The 19,081-nt window shown below is 37.5% G+C and overlaps 1 protein-coding gene across 1 annotated transcript; it reads left to right on the plus strand.

Moving 5' to 3' along the window:
• The first annotated feature begins 4,534 nt into the window (after window positions 1–4,534).
• Window positions 4,535–17,029, plus strand: LOC113667779 (uncharacterized). Its single transcript, XM_089181426.1, has 12 exons — window positions 4,535–4,635; window positions 5,909–5,966; window positions 6,523–6,857; window positions 7,048–7,274; window positions 9,522–9,862; window positions 10,111–10,455; window positions 11,776–11,914; window positions 13,030–13,129; window positions 13,873–14,148; window positions 14,357–14,422; window positions 15,286–15,492; window positions 16,215–17,029. The coding sequence occupies exons 1-12, from the start codon at window positions 4,620–4,622 to the stop codon at window positions 16,463–16,465; spliced, it is 2,361 nt and encodes a 786-aa protein (XP_089037552.1). The 5' UTR covers window positions 4,535–4,619; the 3' UTR covers window positions 16,466–17,029.
• The last annotated feature ends 2,052 nt before the right edge of the window (window positions 17,030–19,081 follow it).

The following is a 19,081-nucleotide window of genomic DNA, read 5'->3' on the forward strand; positions in this document are numbered from 1 at the left end:
ATAAACAAGTGAGCTGGTCTGAATCGTAGGCTTCAGCTGATTCTTCTTTAAGTAGAGATTTTTTGCCCTCCTTATTTTCCCAACATTCCTCTTAAACGTTCTTTTAAACAGAGAAACCAACTAATCTCAACAGCGTGAGCTGTACGTCTGTTATTTATCACTACAACACATTCCGCAGTCTCGTCCTGCGTGATTTCCCCGAGACCTTGAATAACCTCTAATCAGCAACGTAGCCAATGAGGAGGATAGCAGATTAAATAGCAGATCACTCCACAAAAAGACTTCTTGTTAAGTTACTTGAAATACTCCTCTTAATCATTCGCATATGTCACACATTCCTTGAGCTGTTCTTGAGGAAAACAATAAAGTACGAGGCGACCTCATGTAATTCTTCATGAAATTCTTGATTCTACTTTGTTAAAGCCCACTCTTAACAACAGTTGAATTTGCATTGATGATTGAAACATTACGCTTCATAAATTGATGGATGGTTCTCGAATTGCTTCTGGGGTTTGCCATACACTGATGAAGAGCATACTGAACGCGTCTTTCGTGTGACCTTTCAAATTCTCCAAAATACATTTGCTATATGTGCAAAAAAAAGTGTTTGTTTAATTAAAAAAATTGCAAATTGTGTGACCACTCTTGCTGTTTTGTAGAAAAGGCAATGGGTGACTGCAAACTAGAAGAAACCAAAGAAGAAGTCAGGAAAACTAAAGAAGAGCTCTTACTTGCGAAGAAAAAGGCTGCAAGAGAGAAGAGGGAACCGACTTTTAAGAAAGGTAAGAATTACGGTTATAAACCAGGAAAATGAATTCATGTATAACGTTTTCGTTGACAAGGCCATTTGGCAATAGCCGGTTTATTAAAAAGACAATTTGCTTTTATCAACTGTGTTGAAGATGTAAATTCCTCAGAGTAAAATGACGAAGGGCTAACGCTTGAAACGTTAGCTTAGTTTGGATCTCTTCTTTTACGAGATACAGAGAATCCAGAGAACACTGTCTTCGATCAGTATACGTAAACGTTGCGTTACATAAAATTATATGCGTGACAGCTTGCTGGAGTCACAGGATAAATGCTCTTAGGACTGTTTAGGTCATCTACCAGCTTGGCTTGGGTGTCCATTGCTGGCTTCTGAAGTTTTGAATTCACTGAGGTGATTTTTTCCTTTACACGAGCGCTGAACTGTAAAATAGAAACACCATCACAGGTCCACTGCAACTCTAACACTTTTTCAGTCTCTCGTTGATATAGATTTGAGGACGTAAGTCGAGGGGCTGTGTGGACTTGCGTCTGGGATATTTCCACTAAAGGTAAGTGCGAAGTTCGTGAATGTTCTACCTTTGGGAAGGTAGTTGTTTATGTGGTTCACTCAGTTCGTCTGTGAATTCACTTTAGTCGTTCATGGTCACTGTTCATATCATATCTATGTTATTTGGTTCTCCTGCCTCGATCATTCCTTGTTTATGTTCCGTGTTTAGTAACCTACTTCAATATGGAAGGAAGTTCATTTACAAGTACTGCTAAGAGCTGTCTAGGTTCAATCGTAATACAGGCAGCTTTAAAAACTTGTTTTGCGGTCTGGGTATCATGATGCAAGCCAAAACAGACTCTATGCCACGACTTTCTCAGCTAATTGATTGAACTAAACACGATTTCAAACCTGAACAGTTTACCTAAAATGAAAAATCTTCATATTAAAAAAAAATGAAGTGTCCGCTTAAAAGAAATTTGGATTCCAAGCGGGCTAAATTTTTTAGCGCACATGTCTGCTTTGTAGAGATGTCATAGGGATTCAGGTTCTTCAAAAATAAATATGTATTCAACGGATATTATAGATTTACACTGTAATGCGTTGTATTAGATCAAGACTGAGTATTAATTAAGCCACTCATGTTATTTTTACTATAAGACCAGTGATTAACGCCACCAGTTTGGAAGGAAAATCATTTTAACTGAATAGAAAAGTTTAAGTTTGGGTTCATGAAAAAGAGTCTTATGAGGCACTGTTCAACGGTGGTGTTGTTTTAATTTTTTATTCGCAGAAGTGAAAGATTTGCGTCCGTCTCATTGCGTTCGGCAAGAATGCCATCACCACGCGCACGAGATAACAAACATGCGATAGCACATAACAGAACCACCCACGCGTGTCGATCTAAATTATTCTTGTTTATTGTTATAGTTGTTCAAAACAAGTACAACAATGAAATTAATACGTGAAAGGCTTGTGACACTGCAAATTTACATACTTTATCTTACGTTTGTCTCGGGTTTCTGATCTAGTGTAGAGTAACACTTCCGCATTGCCATTTGGCGCATTGTTTGTTTGTTTTTATCGTTTGCGTTCAATTGTCAATTCAAGCCATCAGTTGGATTCAATTTTCTATCTGATCAAGGAATTTTACCTTGTGCTCGGTCTGATGTTTATGAACGAACATGGAATGCGTGAAACTGTGTATGTGATGCACAAAAGATAAGTAGCAAATGCGATGTATACTTCTCATCAACATTTAACAAGAGAATTGCTTTTACCACGTCATTCAGGTCAAATAATCTGGTTTACACATTATTAAGCGGCAATTTTTGTTCTGTCAAACTGTTTTCCGTTTAGTTTTAGTTAAGAAAACATAGGACATTTAATTCTTCTTCATTAAATTGATTAGGGACTTAAGTACAATTCTCTTACGTTTTGATTCACTTCACGGATCATGTAGTAGCCAGATTACATTATGGATTATGCGTCACATGTACTTACTACTTTTGGTTCAAAATCCTCGGTCGAATGTTATCAGTCAAAGCCGCTGTGTCGACCGATCAGTTATCCAAATATTTCAGAGACTTTATGTTAAGTCAGAAAGAATTTTCCAGTCAAACGAAATTCCTAAGTTTCTTTACGACTCGCCTTTGCTGCGTGGTAAATTTGGTGTAAATTAATTGCGATTCAACTTTCGGCTTGATTCGTTACAGGCGGGGAAATGTACTTTCCCATGAAAGAATTGGCACTAAGGCTGAATTGGAACAGATTTTTAAATTAAAATTCTCTGCCCGTTTCTCTATGCATGCAAGTATACGTGCATTTTACCCATGTGTTTGGCCTGGGGAGCAGTTAATTCTCATTATATTGTAATATTTTTAACAGGCTGGTGACTCTCTTACTGAGGAACTCTTTGCATCGGTCAAAGATAACATCAAATATTTTAGAAACTCGCTGATTTCCAGATTTTTAAATAATGTCCTCACCAAACAGCGATGAAGGTAAGGTTAGAATTTGAATATGTACATTACAATTGCTTGGAGATGCATTTTAGTTTGCTTCGCGAACATGATGACAGGAGAACTTGAGATTTCTATTAGTGTATAGTTGACGAAGTCTTATCAACTATTACAGACAACTTGAAATAGATAGATTCCTAAGATATACGATATACTTGTTCAGGAAAAAAAATCCACACTGTAAATACATGTGTGTATGCTCTATGTTAATTTGGAATATTTGTTTCTTTGCACATATGAACATATGACGTGATCAATGAAAAATCATTGTAAACAAATACTCCAAGATAGATGAACTTTTACTACCATCTTAAATAAAATGGACTTAGCTTGTTGGGTCTTCTCTAAGTGTTAGAAGGCAGAGGTGTGGTCGTTTAAATCACTTTGCAAAACTGAACTATTTTATCCATTGTTAAGAACGGGTCTCCAGTATCTAGACGCCGTCCTATCTAACTATGTACACAACCTAACCAACTAAAATAGTGTCTTTTTCAAATAAATATGAAAGGTGCTACAAAAAGAACCCTACCAGAAGCTGTTAGGAAAGCAGTTCTTGGAGAGCCCTTTGACCCTATTAGCGATGGTGGTATAGTCCAAGATCAAGGTAAATCACAAAATGTTATTTTTTTTTCTCATATCTCAGTCATTTGCACTATTGCACTTATTATTTTTTGGGGGTAATTTGTTATATTTATTTGGACAATTCGCAGTTGAAAATGGTAGCTTCTGTCGATAAAGTTGATATCAGTTAATGGAATGTTAGCTTTCATTAGAAGTCCAAGCATCCGTGGTCTCTTCGATGACGAGGTTTCCCTAACATGACAATTTTATCATTGAAAAACTTAAAAACATTAAGTATTAATGTTTCGCTTTAAAGCTTATTAACGAAAAGGATTTGTCATTCTCTTCCTTGTCAATCTTCTTCAAAAAAGGTTTTTTATGAAATAGTATAACTGAAAAAGAATCATTAGTCTTTGACATGAATAGAAATGGATTTGATCAATGAAAAATCACAGTGAACAGATACTCCAAGATCGATGAACTTTTACCACCATCTTGAATAAAATTGACCTAGCTTATTGGGTCTTCGCTAAGTGTCAGGAGGCAAAGGTGTAGTCGTTTACATCACTTTGCAGAACTTAACTTTATTCTCCTTTGTTAAGAACGGTTTTCAGGTCCTAAGTCTCCGGTATCTAAACGCCGTATTGTCTAACTGTGTACACAACCCTAACTATCTAAAATAGTGTCAAATAGATGTGACACGTACTACAGAAAAAACCCTACCAGAGCCTCTTAAAAGAGCAATTCTTGAAGAGTCCTTTGACTCTCTAAGCGATGGTCCGATGGTCCGAGATCAAGGTAAATAACGCAGATGTCTCTTTTTATTAGCTTTCAACACTAGGAGACCGTTAGACCTCTTCCTTGGCTCGAAATGAGGAGGACTTGTTTTTTTTTTTAAATCTCAGTCCTTTGCACCGTTCATTTGTCAAATAAATGCGCACGCACTCTTATTCGTGCAAGCTTTCTCGCTTGACACACTTTCTTGGTGCCTGTACTCAATATTTTATAATTCTCTATTTCCTTGACATACTCCCTCTATCCCCTCTAATGATAAACCAGGATGCAACGAAATCTCGCAATTAATTTTTTTATAGTTTTGAAATTGCTCGAAGTTTAAGTTTATTGCCTATTATAACATATCGCGGGCTCAAGTCATACCTAATTCCTCAGGAGCCTCTATATTTGCACCATAACATGATTTGAGCAATTTCACTTCGGCTGAAAGTTCCAGTTTAGTTTAGCCGCAAGGTTTCAAACCTTTCAAGATTTTTTTCCGCTCCATCCCGATTGAGATAGATCTTTTAGAGCTCAAAATGAAAAGGAAACATGCCATGAAATACTTGTTTATAAAACAATGAGTATTTAGTTCATTGTTTTGGAGAAAGAAAACTAAGCTTTCTGACTTCAAATTAGGGTTTGCAAAGGTTAGCAATCTTATTTACGAATGGCAAATACTATTTTTAAATGTTGATATGTCCCAAAAGTGTTGTTCAAGAGAAGATTTGTCTCAAACTGTTCAATTTTCAGAATTAATTTCCAACACGGAGCTACGCAAGTTCCTGGGCGTAAATTCTGATAAACAATTTAATTATGGGGAATCTACAACGCACGGCTCGTAAAAGCTAGAAATTCGTACGTTTTTCGCTTCGTTTTTTGAAAGGAAAATGTTACTTTTAAATGTTATTTTCAAATTTTGATGTATTATTGAAGAGAAGATATGAATAAATGGTTTCAAAAGACAAATTTCTCATCCTGGAATGATAATTAGAAGCGAAAAACCCAACAGCAACACTAATAACTGATACGTGACTTCGCTACTTGACCCCTTAATTTTATAACATTTGTTGATCACACTAAGAATAGTTTAATATTGGGTGGGGCATTTAAACACAACCTTGGCCCGAGGGGAAGGGAATTTGAACGAGCCAATATTCAAGAGTTCAAATGCCCGGGGGATTGCTCGCGGGGGGGATGCTGAAGCTTCGAATTGATCAATGTATTAGGTCTGTGCACCCAAAATAATGTTTGCATTTGCTTAAATAAACTTAGTTTGCGTGTATTTCTTCTAAAGTGTTTGCAGAAACTATAAGCATTCCACAGGAAAAGATTGAGAAGAGGATAATTTTTTCGTAAGTTTGATTTTTTCGAAATCATGTAACTAGAGATCTATAAACCATCTTATCGTGGCTGTTTTTGATGTTGTATTCGAGGGGAGATTACTTAGTTTCGTAATTTAGTCATCAGACGAGTCAATTAATGCTTGTACGAACGTATGGCTTGCTAAATCAAGGGGTTTAAGCTCTGACATCGGGTGAAAAAATCAAGGGGTACACGGGAGTTACGATTTTACTGATATGCGTGTAAGCATTACCCTTCACTTGCTTGCATAAGTCACAAATAGAAAGGCGCCACAAAAGGATTTTGGTGTCATTGTTTGCATGAAATAACTTTTCCTTACTTTGGTCATAAATTTATTCCATTTCTAATTCTCAAAGCCATTTGATTAACGTCTATTACCGTCTATGATAAGAAGCAGAGCGGGGTTATCTCCAAATTGACTTGGCGTGAGCATGGATTCACCTTAACGAGTAGCTTTTTCTTTGTTTTGTCCCCCACGACCTCGGGAACAACTTTCAAGCAGAAAGAGTGAACACCGTAGTTAATAGTCAACATGTTTTCTTATAGAGATTTGGTACCAGAGGAAGGTTTTACGTGGATCCTAAAAGAAACGGGCGTTTTAATAAAATTTTTTCCTAAAGCAGTACCATATCCAAGACTGGTTACTTGTTCGTTGTGGGAGCCTTGGAGTGTTTCTCTTCTTGAAGGCAATGAATCGTTAGTGAGCAATGTAATAGAACTCGACTGTGATGATCCACATGATGTGGTGTTCAGTTCCATTGAAGTAGCCTTAAGCCATAGTGCAATTTGTTTGAGAGGTTACGAGCTTGTTTTGAAGGAAATGGCCGATCCCAAAGGACTGAGCTGGAAGGATCTACGCACCTCAGAGGTGCAACCATCAGGTTTGTAACTAAAACAAGGCAATATTTGTTTTATTTTCTGTGGCTCATGAATTTTTAGTTTTAGAGTAACTCGCATAGTTACACTGAAAACAAAGGACTGCACAATATTCACTCATCTGAACCAAACTGAGGTAGCAAGCCTATTTAATTTCTTGTACATAGACAATGTATTTTTCTTAAAATTTTTCAGATCTACAAGGTGAATGTTCAGACTGGCAAAATACATTGCCCTTTGTTAAGGCTAAAATAACCAGTTTTTCCCGGTATGCCGTTGTTTGTCGTCTGAAGAACTACAAACTTCGAAAAGAGGATGCAGGGGAACGTCCAGAAGTAACAATCAGCATACCAGATTTCCCGGGTTTTTGTTTGTCAAGTCCTAGGACCTCGTTTCCTGCAAGTATGGACCTCATCATTAAGGTAAAAGCAATTCATACAACTGAAACACTCTCTTCTTGACATCTTTTCTGTATTAAAGTTTTATTGTTCGTGCTTTTACACGTTAATCTATACACTTTTAAAGTTTAAAAACTTTATTTCATGTTAATCATCTTGACGTGATAATGACTCTGGCCGCTGCTAGCACAAAAGATAAAATACTTACTCGTCAAAAGGGAAGGTATATGATTAGAATAATTTTAAAAGAATACAAAAGGAATAAATAACATAAATGTCCTGATTAATCATCCACATGTGTTTTAAATAAGTCTGAATAATTATCCTTAAATTTTATCATGAAGAAGAAAAAACCTCTCAAAAACATGATCCGAAAAAGCGAAACGTAAAAATGAAAGGAGAAAATAGCCGGTTGAAACGACGAGGCAAGGCTTTTTAGGCAACAATGTTTGTTTTTTAATCTTTGTCACAAAGGAAACATGCAGGATAAAGCTTTTAAGCTTTAAAAAGCTGTAATTGCTAGCGTTATGTTCGATCAGTCGAATGTAAGAAGATCCGGCAGTAATGTTGAAACAGGTAGTAACGGCAGTAAGAGGTCCTATAGATGGCGGTAGACCGCCTGTAATTGGCTTTTATTGAAACCCCTGCAGTAGCAATCACTATAAGGACGAGAATAATGATACTAAAGGCTCCCTGCGTGTGTACTCTCGCAGTGTGTATTTGTTTATTTCCCCCCCCCAAAAAGATGTGAAATCTTAATTAGAATCCTGAAAGTAGATCAATTATTTCGTCTGCTTATTCAGTCATTATTCAGGTGTGACTTGACATGATGAAATGACAGACCAGCCTTAATAAGAATTAAATTAAAAAACAAATAATATAACAAATGAATAAAAATTTTAATATTTTAAAAGGGTTTGAGTCAGGATAATAAAATACAGTCTATAACAATTCCACGTTATGCAAAAAGGTAAAAACGATAGTCATATATACTAAAATGTTAGGCAAAAGGCCCAAAAGGTCAATGTTCTCTGTAATGTTTTGGAAGGTCTGAATAGTTCTAACAGTTCTGTGTGACTCTGAGGCAGATTCCACAGCAATGGTGCCCGGTAACGCCACGATTTCAGACCGTAGGTTGTGGTGTTGACCTTAAACAGTTTTTCGAATGTCGGTTCCCTCAGATCGTATTTAATATTCTAAAATCAAGTAAGTTTTTTTATGCTTTTAGGAGCATGATCGTAACTAACAGCTCTAAAACATGTACAAACAATTTTTTGCGAGTCTTTGATTATTCAATGCCAGTAAGCCTATCTTATTGAGTAGTTCCTGGTAGAGCATTTGTTTTTTATTTGAAAAAAATCGCAGTGCACGTTCGTTTACTTTATTTTTCCAGTTTTGCATTAGCACTTTTACTGTAGAAGCGCCAGGACTCAAAGCCATAGTTGAAATTGGGAAGGACAGATGCAAAATAGATGTTCTTTCTTGTTTCAAAATGGAGCATCTTTTTCATACGCTTGAGCACGGCAATTTGCTCAGAAACTTCTCTGCAAACCTTGCCCACAGGTTTTTCAAATTTAGTTTTTCGTCTATAGTTACTCCACGCATCTCAAAATCTTCGGTTATGGGGATTTCTGTGTTTTCACAATGAAACTGAGGCGTGATTTATGTCTTTCCCATGCCGATTGCTTGGTACTTTGCTGGGTTTCTTCTCTTACCATTTTCCTCGAGCCGTATGTCCACACGAGCGGGGTCATTGTTGATGGTTTCTTCAATTTTCGCGGACGCTTTGTCGGCATAAATTATCCGCGTGTGGTCTGCATAGGCAGACAAACTACTGTGTTTGATGACATTGATGAGATCGTTCATGAATATGTTGTATATCAAAGGACTCAGGACGCTTCCCTGTGGAAATCGTAATGAAATTCCTTTCCAGTCTGAGAACTGATCTCCTAATCTTGCCCATTGACTTCGATTTGTGAGGCAATCCTTGATGATCTTGGAGCTGTTATCGTCAGCGCCGTAAGCCCTGAACTTTTCCACCATTTAGTCATTTGGCAGAGTGTCAAACGCCTCTGGTAGGTCCATTGATGCAAGGCCGATAGTATTGTTATTCTCCCACTCTTTTTCCCACTGCTCCGTGTGGCTGAGAAGGACGGTGTTAGATCAAGGGGATTTCCGATATGAGATATTGTAATAGTTCAATTATTTGATTTTTCCGTAATATACTACTTTTTGAGATTTGTGCATGGAATTTATTTTGATTTCTCGTAGGTGCAAGGGCTTTCAAGTGATGGTTTCAAAGGAAAGAGGGTTCTTTTTGGTCCTGTCGTTCACATTACTTTCACACCGAAAGTCGAGTCAAGGGATCCTTTGCAAGTTAGTCTGACCTGTCCCATCTTAATAAGTGTACCCATCGACGCGCAAGAACACCAGATTAAGTCATTGGGAATGTCACCAAGGCACGTGAGAGTGTTTTTTCGTGGCGGTAAAGACACGTCACTGAAATGGATCGATTGGACAAAGAAGTTGAAGGCGCCACCAAAACTGGAAAAAGGGACTGTGACATTCGAGGTAGATGGGGCTGATACACTTCAAATCAATCGCTTCTTGGAGTAAGTTTGCAATCTTGTTTTTTTCCCACATATATGAGTTATCTGCGAACTGAGAACTACATATATTGCAGGAGTATCAAAAAATGAAATGAAAATACGTTGCCATGGCATGCACATGCATTTTTCTAACTTGCAACTTTTTCATATTCAGAAACACAAAAAATTTAGTCAGTTACCTACATTTCATCTCCCAAGTTTTCAAAATGTCTTCAAGTATTAAATTCCTTGTGCCTTTATGTTATTGCTAGATGCGGTGTGATGCTTAATTCTTCTACGAAACATTTGAAAGCTGAAGAGCTCTTTATCGTGGATTCTTCCTGTCCGCAACATGTAGGATTTTTCGCTTTCTGGTGTCCTGAGAAGGAAAAGGAAGCAAGACAAGATCCACAGCGAGGATTACTAACACTTCGCTGTTTTCCACTCCACATGAAAACCGAGTTTTTAAAAAAGATATCTCCAGAGCATAGCGTTCTCCTCTATGGCGAAGCCAAGTCAGAAAGACAACTCGCCAAAGGGGACCAGGCACTCTTTTCTCTGTCAAATGGACTCACTCCAGTTGATGAAGGAATTGATATAAATTACACCCCCGTTTTGTAAGTCTCAGAAAGAGATCAGTTTTTTAATTTAAATGCTTTTTGATCACTGATCCAACTTCGATTCAGATCACATTGAGAATGAGTTGATTATTACCACTGAATTCACAGTGGAATGCTTTTCTGAAGAATTATTGATTTTTTTTCTAAGGGCCTGTTTACATGGAGGTGGGGAACCCCAGGTAGGTGAGGTAACCCGCCCAGCCGTGGGATAAATAAAACGCGTTTACATGCAATCTTACAACCCCGGGGTGCTGGGGTGAGGTTTCTTGAGGTTGTTGTTGCGCTTGCAATTAAGGAGTTTGAGCAGAGGCGTCCCAAACTCACATCTCGAAAAACACGAAAGATTAATTCTCGGACACTTCTGTATTTTTTTATGAAAGCGTCATGCGTTGTGTTGCGCGGTGTTTGGTTTCGCAAGGAACTGTTGACTTAATACGCTATACTGAATAGTTTGGGAAACCAAATATGGTCGATTTATAACGCTAAATATTCCGAAATGTGAACATTTTACACTCCTTGTGTGTCCGTTGCGGTTTCTGGTGACTTCTGCCATGACACGGCTAGGAAATGTATAAAGTTTTAAAACACACATGTTTCGCTTTTGAGCTTTTTGCCCTGAACGCGACCGCGGCTAGGCGGGTTACTCCACCTTGACACGTTTACATGGCAAATTGTCACCCCGGCTGACAGGGTTACCCTACCTAGCAGACCGGGCAACCCGCCTAAGCGGGTCACCACACCTACCTGGGGTCCCCCACCTCCATGTAAACAGGCCCTTAGACTGTGGACAGTCTAAGCGTTGGTGAATTATTGCATTATTAAACGGGCTTATGGGCTGAATTTGAAGGAATTTTTATTTAGTTAAGAACAATGTAACTTTCGTCCGCCACATGACAAAATTTTCACATGGGCCTTAAGGCCGTGGCTAAATGAAAATCCAACGCGAAGCATTTTTTACAGCAGGGCCCGTATGTTTAGACGAACTATAAAGAGCTCTTTGCAGTTGTAAGGTATCCGGGAAATTTGCCTCACTGAACAATCGCGGTGAGTTGCCTGATCATCATAATAAAGTTGTAATCTCCCGTGAATGACGACGATATACGCAATTTCAAAAATTTCCGGTGGAATTGTATTTCAGCACAAAGCATTATGGTCTGCATTTGCTAACTATAAAGAAAATATTCGCATCCTCTTTGGCTTCTAATTGAAAACATCTTCATCGGGAAACCTCTGCAGTTCGTCAAAAAATGCGTAACATTATTAGTGCCATTTGAAAAATGTGTGTCGTGAGTTCAATGTTGCTCTTTTCTCTCATAGGTTTACAGGAGACCATTTTAAATTTTGTTTTTCGGTTTGTTTCGATGCACCGACTATAGAATTATTCAAAAACAAAAACGACAAGGAAGGACGAGAGAGGCTTTGCTCTCTGCGGCTTCATCTAGTGGAGCCGTTTAAGGTATGACAAGGACCTTACGGAAGAACAAATGATTTCTAGGACAAGATGCTATGCCCATTATTACACCGATACCCTTAATTAAACAGTATCTTTCTTTTCAGTTACATATATTTTTCATAATTTCTTCTCTCCATCTAAAGTCGAAAATGCTTCGAGGCATTGATTCTTTTTTAAGTGACTTGGTAAGAGAAATCTTGAGAGTATCATGAGTAGTTTTGAACGTTTTGTAGATCCTAGCGGCTTTCGACCCTAAGCGATGGGGGAATAATAACTAGGATTTTCACAGCATGTCAAGAAAAAAAAGTGAAAGAGAAATCGAATAAAGCACCTTGGACACTGAAACACAAGAAATGAAAAACTTAAAAAGAGTTTTCGACGATGGCCATGCGAGAAAAATACTATCCTATAAAATGGTAATTAAGTGTTATCAACTGAGTTGATGACGTAAATTGGCCACCCTGAAGAGTTTAAAAGCTAACGTTTCGAGCGTTAGCCCCTCGATAATCGCTCTGACGAAGGGTTAACGCTCGAAACGTCAGCTTTGAAACTCTTTACGGTGGCCAATTTACGTTATTAACTCAGTTGATAATACTAAATTACCCTTTTATAATCTCCCACCGATGCATCACCACAGTTTCTTCAGAAACTTACCCTCTTTGTCCTATAAAAGTAAAGCACCTTTTATCAGTAAGGCGTATTTTCTATCAAATGAAAATTTTCACTAAATGGGCAAACAAAATTCGCCCGGAGGTCAAGAAAGATTTTTAAGCTCAGATATTAGAATCTTGGAGATGACAAATGTAACCCCCATAAAGGCGTTGGATGGGCGCTTCGTCTGATCCCAAATTGTTGACGTATCCATGCAAATTTACCTTCGCGGGAAATTTACCTGAGGAAATGTCGGCCACACTCTTTACATTCAGTTTTCCGTGTAAAGGGGTCATTTCCACGATGAAAGTGCTCTTGTAGCTTTAACATTATCTGCTATTTTCAGGACTTTTTTTCGAACTGTTGATAGAGTTTTGCAATAAGTCAACCATGTCGCCTTATTTTGTTACATTCATTTCTAAAATACTATGCTTTTATGATGTATGGATTTCTTTTCCTCGTAACAGGACCGTACTCCAGTAAAATCCAGGGAAATGCCTCAGTTAGAGGATAAACCTCTGCTTGGTGAAGCTTCAACTTCTGTGGAGTCGCCTGTGGATGACTCGGGTGAGAGCTGTATGAATGTTAAAATAGTAGTAAGGAACGTGGAAGGAAGAATGCTGGAAGAGAGGTTGTGATACCTTTATAGAATTTTCATGTGGTAATTCTGGGTAGACCTTTTCGGATAAAATCACACATGGCAAGGTAAGGTGGATGTGTTGGCTACTCCTTCTCTTTATTCTTTGACAACTTGGCGAGAGTAAGTACTATTGTTTGGTTTAAAATGCCCGTTAGAAATCTCGTTTTCCTCATGTATAATTAAGAGTAAGGGAAAGCCCTCATCGCCAAGAGACCTTTAAATAACGAGCGACTTCATCCGGTGCAGTCTGACTATCTATGCCCCTATTTTTAATTGTATAAAGTCTCCTCTGGACTTCTCATTAAATTTTCCTTTTTTCCAGCCCTCACCTTAAAAAGGATTTTAATTAGTTTAAATCATCGCAGTAGTCTGTCAACTACTGAATAAGTTTATTCATTATCATCCTGCTTATGATTTTCTCCCAAGATGGTTTGATTGCTCATTTTGCATTCTGCATTGTAAAGTTCTCGAGCAAACTAGGCATGGTTGTTGCACGGTATAAGACATTAATTTACTTTAAAATAGCAAACCATCGCTCTTCTTTCTGAAGTCCTGATGTCAAAGTTGATTATAACTGTACTTGAATCTTTCCCCGGAATTTGTTAAAAATGTTTTTCCTCTTGTAGTTATAGCCTGGTTCTGTTTTCTTTTTTATTAATATTACTATCAGCCCAAATCGGAGAGTTGAGAAAGTCAGTTGTTACTCAAAGGTTAGCAACCCTTTTTAAAGAAGACATAGGAAACTGCTGGTCAGACCTTGGACCATTTCTTGAAGTTCCTGAGAGCGAAATTCGCAACATAGGCAATGATTACCATAAAGCTCGCGATAAGGGATTTGCTCTTCTCCAGTCATGGAGGGATAAGGATGGGTGCAAGGCAACTGTGGGACGTCTTGAGTCTGTCCTTACTGTGAGAGGCAAGAAAAGGATCGCAGAAAAATTGCTAGGTACTTAAATCTGTACTTTTTATGGAAATCGTCCATTTCGCTTGAAGTCCACAGAATTCTCCCAATGAGTTTTTGAAATTTTCTGTGGTACAGTTAAACGTGGTCACAGTGTTTTTAGTTGCTTTTACAACCTGAAATCTGCATTTGTATTACTCATTCATACGATCTAAATTTTTCTGATCATTGAATTTCCTCGTTTCTTGAATAGAAATTGTACGAGATGAAAAACGAGGAGAAAGAAAACATCATGAAACGAATAGAAGTACGGAGGAAGGTACGATCAATATTTACACAGATTCTCCTTAATAACTTAGCGGTCTGTGAAGAATTAGCGAGTGTATAAATAATGATGCATGCACTATCTTATGTATCTCGCGCTTTTTATATCATATTGGCTGAGCTCATCGAAAGTTTCCAGTTGTAAGGCATCCCCAAACAGCCAATTTTCAAATCCTCTTTTAGTTTTCTAGAACACAGAGAAGTATTGGGATGACCTTTTCTGATTTGTTTGAGGTACACTTCATCTCATGTTCAGTACCATGTCTTTGGTGACCATCCTTTCAGAGGCTCAGTATCAGACTTGTGGAAGTTTTTGTTGTGATCGTTTTAAATCCTGAAATCCTACTGCAGTTTTTCTTTTTGGGATTTACAAACCGGATCAGGCATGTGTCTATGCCAGTTTGTTGTTGGTTGAAATATTAACCTCAGCTTAACCGAGAATCCCAGTGAGCGACTAATTCTGCGCATCTATACATTTAAATCATTTTATCAAGCTGGAAAATTGATATCTATCCACCAGAGCTTCAGAGCGGACTTAAATTTTTCAGTCTTGTCTATATTAAATTTAGAACATACACACAAAAAAATATTGTACAACATGGTTTTCATTAACGGCTGAGTCGAAAACAGAGAGCAGTCAAGATCCCGCCACTCCATGGGTAATCTTGAGAAACCTTCACTAAAATATGAGCTCTTATTGTCCCGTAGAGATAAATAATACTGAAATGTGTTGATTCTCAAGTGCACAGCTTTTTTGCTAACGATAGGTGATCTTGCTTGATGATGCATTATTTTTACTATAAAGTGGTAATTACTAGCGTTATATTTGGCTTTTTTTCTGGGTATTATGCGACAAAGAGGGCGAGACCACGCAACGCCAAGCCAGCGAGAGAGGAGGTTCCCCTGAGACGATGCCCAGTACTGCATCGAGAACACGAGACATAAAACAAAATGGACGTGGAGATGAAACAGGAAGTCAACAAAAGCAATTGGATGAGTTAAGTGAAATTATCAGAACAGTTAGAGAGATGAATCAAGTCGTGACGAGACTCAAATCTAGAGTAGGTGAGTTTCAGCTCTGAGTGTCCTTAACCCTTTAACCCTAAGAGTGACCAGCGTCTAATTTCTACTAACAATATCACCCTTGAATCACACATTAAGGTCATGAGAATAAAGGAAATGATCACCAACCAAAGAAGCTCCTGATTGTTAAACAACTTCTCCTTGTTAGCACCTTAGGAAATATATAGAGAACAGTACAGAGAAAATGCATAATGATGATAGAGTATAAAGGGTTAAAACCATGCAGTCATTACGAGTCTTCCATAGACTATTGACATGCTGATTCTTCATAGGGTTAGGGTTAGGCTGTACTGTCAATCGCCGATTGATGTTCTGTGATATTCGAGCTTTTGCCCGACATATCATCTACCTGATCTGCCTAGTTTTTTTTTCAGTTAAAATCTCGGCATATGGATCGTATATGGTCAATTTAAAGTGTTGCAATTTTTGATATCATGTGATGGTCGAAACAGCTCGTAGATTGGGTTTAAGAGTATACTGTGCTGATTAACTCACATTAGAGTATGTCAGAGACAAAATAAGGATTCTGTTGAGTTAAGGGTTTTCAAGCCTATTGTATCTTTCTCTGTTTTTGATCACTCTAGGGACGTTTTTTATTAAATCGTGTTAAAACGCTTAATCTAATCTAGGTTTATCAGTAAGTTAAAATCGAGTAAGGAAAGTTTACTTGTATTTCTTATATATTACTTTTATAAACAATGTAGATGAACTTCCCAGGAGGCAGCAGAACACGAATAGGAACGAGCCAACTGAGAACACCAAAAGGGACGAGCCAATTGAGAACACGAAGAGGGACGAGCCACTTGAAATTATGAAAAGCCTGTTGCAGGAGGTAGCTGCAATAAAAGGGGTCATTGAACAAAAGATTTTAGAGCGCATAGAGGGGAATGGAAATGTAGAGGGGCTGAGAGAAATAACTGAAAAAATTGGAAAGGTTAGGCAAGATTTCTCATAAACGTCGGCTGTCAATAGCAAATAAAATAGGAGCCGAAAGCTCGGTTGGAAAGGACGTGGTATATGAGATAAGGTTTGAAATTGCCACAAGCTGTTCGCCGAGGCGATTGAGAATTTTGGACTTTTTGTGACAAGAATTTCGCCAGCAGGCGACTACTTTGTGGTCTTTTCGATAGTTTTCGTTTTAATCAGCACGTTATTAAACAAAATGTGCCTAACATTCTAATTATACTCTTTTAAACTCAGCTGGACATAATTTAGAAGTAGGAATATCTTGGAGGCAAAGAAACGTCTTAAAAACTGTGCCTTTTTAAGTAGCCATGGCACTCGCTATTTTGAACCTTGTTTTACAGTATTGGAACACAGAGTACAAGGCAGACTGAAACGTCTTCTATGACAAATGATATATATGTAGACACCTGTAGTGACGTAGGTTTGTCCAAAGTTTGATGGCTTTGATCTTTTCTTGACTGTGTAACCTTTCGATGTAGCCTAATAATAACTAACAGTGGTCGAACATTCTGGTCTCGAACATTCAGATTTACAATAAATCCGCCTTTGAAAAGTTGTTCGTTTGTCGTACTCTCTCCAAGCGAAATTGAATGGAAACTCTCAAGATTCAAAAGTTCCAGTGTCGATGACGTTCGTTTACTTAGCCAGAGAAATTCAGATTTACGATAATTATAACTGATATTATAATATATCTCATACTGCATGTTCCCAGCGTTACTCTTGCGTCAAACTTTTTTCCGTACTCAGTGGCACTATACAGACAAGAGGGTCCATTCCCACATACATCCTCCTCAGTCCTGTTAGCTTACTATGGTTATGGCATTTCAAACATGGTGTATATGCCACAAGTTTTCCATTTCCCTGAATAATTACTTTGTAATAGTGTTTATATGTTGAGGAAATGTTGGGTTGAAATATAACACTGTTTCGTTTAATAAATAGGCGTTGCCTCGTGTTGACAGATTTAGTCGATGACAAGAATCGTGATTGACATTAATTCAATAGATTGATTTAAAAGCGTTAGATTATTATGTTTAAGTCAGTTTTTCAGCAGAATCGAAGTGAGAAAGAAGTTATTTTGTTATCGTTTTCTGTCTCTAAATCCGCTTACCTGGAGAATAGCTAACCCGTGAAGTGAGACCGTTGTAACGACCCGCCACAGAAGTAAGTTTATATTGAAGTTTTTGAATTTAATTACAAGATAAAGACTTGATTTGCGTTTGTTCTAATTGCAAATTATAAATGTATTTCTTTTAGATCGAATAATTATTAAAGCTTGGCTTAATATTATACGGTTTGTGGTGGTCATTTGATCTAACCAGTTCCGAGTAAGGAAACAAATACAAAGACTTGCTAGTAGATAGATTTATTACAGTTTTTATTCAGTGAAACGTAAGGCTGGAAATTAAACTAATAAGAGCTCCGCTTTTAGGCTTGGCTAAATCTATATATTAATTATAAAAACACCTAGTGAAATAGGAAATATTACATTACGTATTTGAAGTCATTCTCATTGAAAAACTAATTATGCAAAATTTAGAGAGGGTTTGACGTTAGAAGCGCCCAAGGGTAAGGATAATTCGTTGCACATTTATCCAGTTATCTCTTTCGGGGAACTTGAAGTTGTAGTTTAGAAACTTTTCACAGAAAAAAAAAGAAAAGTCTTGAACAATCTTGGTTTTGCTTTGAAAGTGATAATGGCGTAAAGTATCTTTTCTGATCTAAATGGGGCATGTAAGCCTGTCGGAAGTTTCAACTATTGAAAATCAAACTCATAAATTAAGCAATGTTTATACTGCTGCTCGGATAATTTGGCCATGATTAATAGTAAAAACCCTTTCTACGGTTGAACCTGGTCGAGTCTAGGTCATGCATATTTTTATATATTCTGTAAGCATCTGATAATTTTACAGTTTTAAAATTGCTGCACATGGTCTTTTTTGTTTTTGTTTTTCTCAATAAAACTATGACTTGATTTCAGCATTGATGAAAAGGCCGTGATGTTAAGAGACTAGAGTCTCTTTTAAAGGACAAATCTTCAGCTTGCGCTATAATCAAATTTGGAATATATGTACTTTCTGAATTATAAACGGAATTTATTTTGTAAATGATCTCGTTTTGCATGCAGGTATTTGATTTTTACAGCTTTAGAAATAGATATCCTAGATAACCTATATATGTAATGCAATTTCCTTTGGGCGTGGAGATATTTCCGTCACAACTGGTTGTGTTATAAATAGTGCATGGAAACGTCTAGAATGGTAGACTAAATTCATACAAGTCCTTAGCTCATCAACCTAAACAAAGGTAAACTTGTGTTTTTTGATTTTATGAAGGCTTTAAATTTTTTACCGAGCTTCTTCGGGTACACATGGGAAAATGAAATTTAGCAGGAGATTATCTTCTCTTGATCCTTAAGAACAGTTGGGACCCTTATCGAAAGTCTTTCCCAAAATATTCTTCAAATCCCTCTTCCATCAAATGATTTCTAAATAAGAAAGTGTCACCTTCCTCAAGAAGTTGGGCCATAATCCGTTTATTTGCCGAACTTTATTTTTTATTTACAAATGAAAGGCTGTTTCTAATTGGTAAAGGTTAAATAGCA

This window comes from Pocillopora damicornis, chromosome 9, assembly GCF_964200805.1.
Source record: "Pocillopora damicornis chromosome 9, jaPocDami1.2, whole genome shotgun sequence".
In the NCBI taxonomy this organism is placed as follows: Eukaryota; Metazoa; Cnidaria; class Anthozoa; order Scleractinia; family Pocilloporidae; genus Pocillopora; species Pocillopora damicornis.

Bases quoted from the DNA above. Each gene is read 5' to 3' on its own strand.
- LOC113667779 (XM_089181426.1), top strand. The intron at 10,456-11,775 runs GTAAGTCTCAGA...TTTCTCTCATAG, and splicing joins ATAAATTACACCCCCGTTTT to GTTTACAGGAGACCATTTTA. The intron at 11,915-13,029 runs GTATGACAAGGA...TCCTCGTAACAG, and splicing joins ATCTAGTGGAGCCGTTTAAG to GACCGTACTCCAGTAAAATC.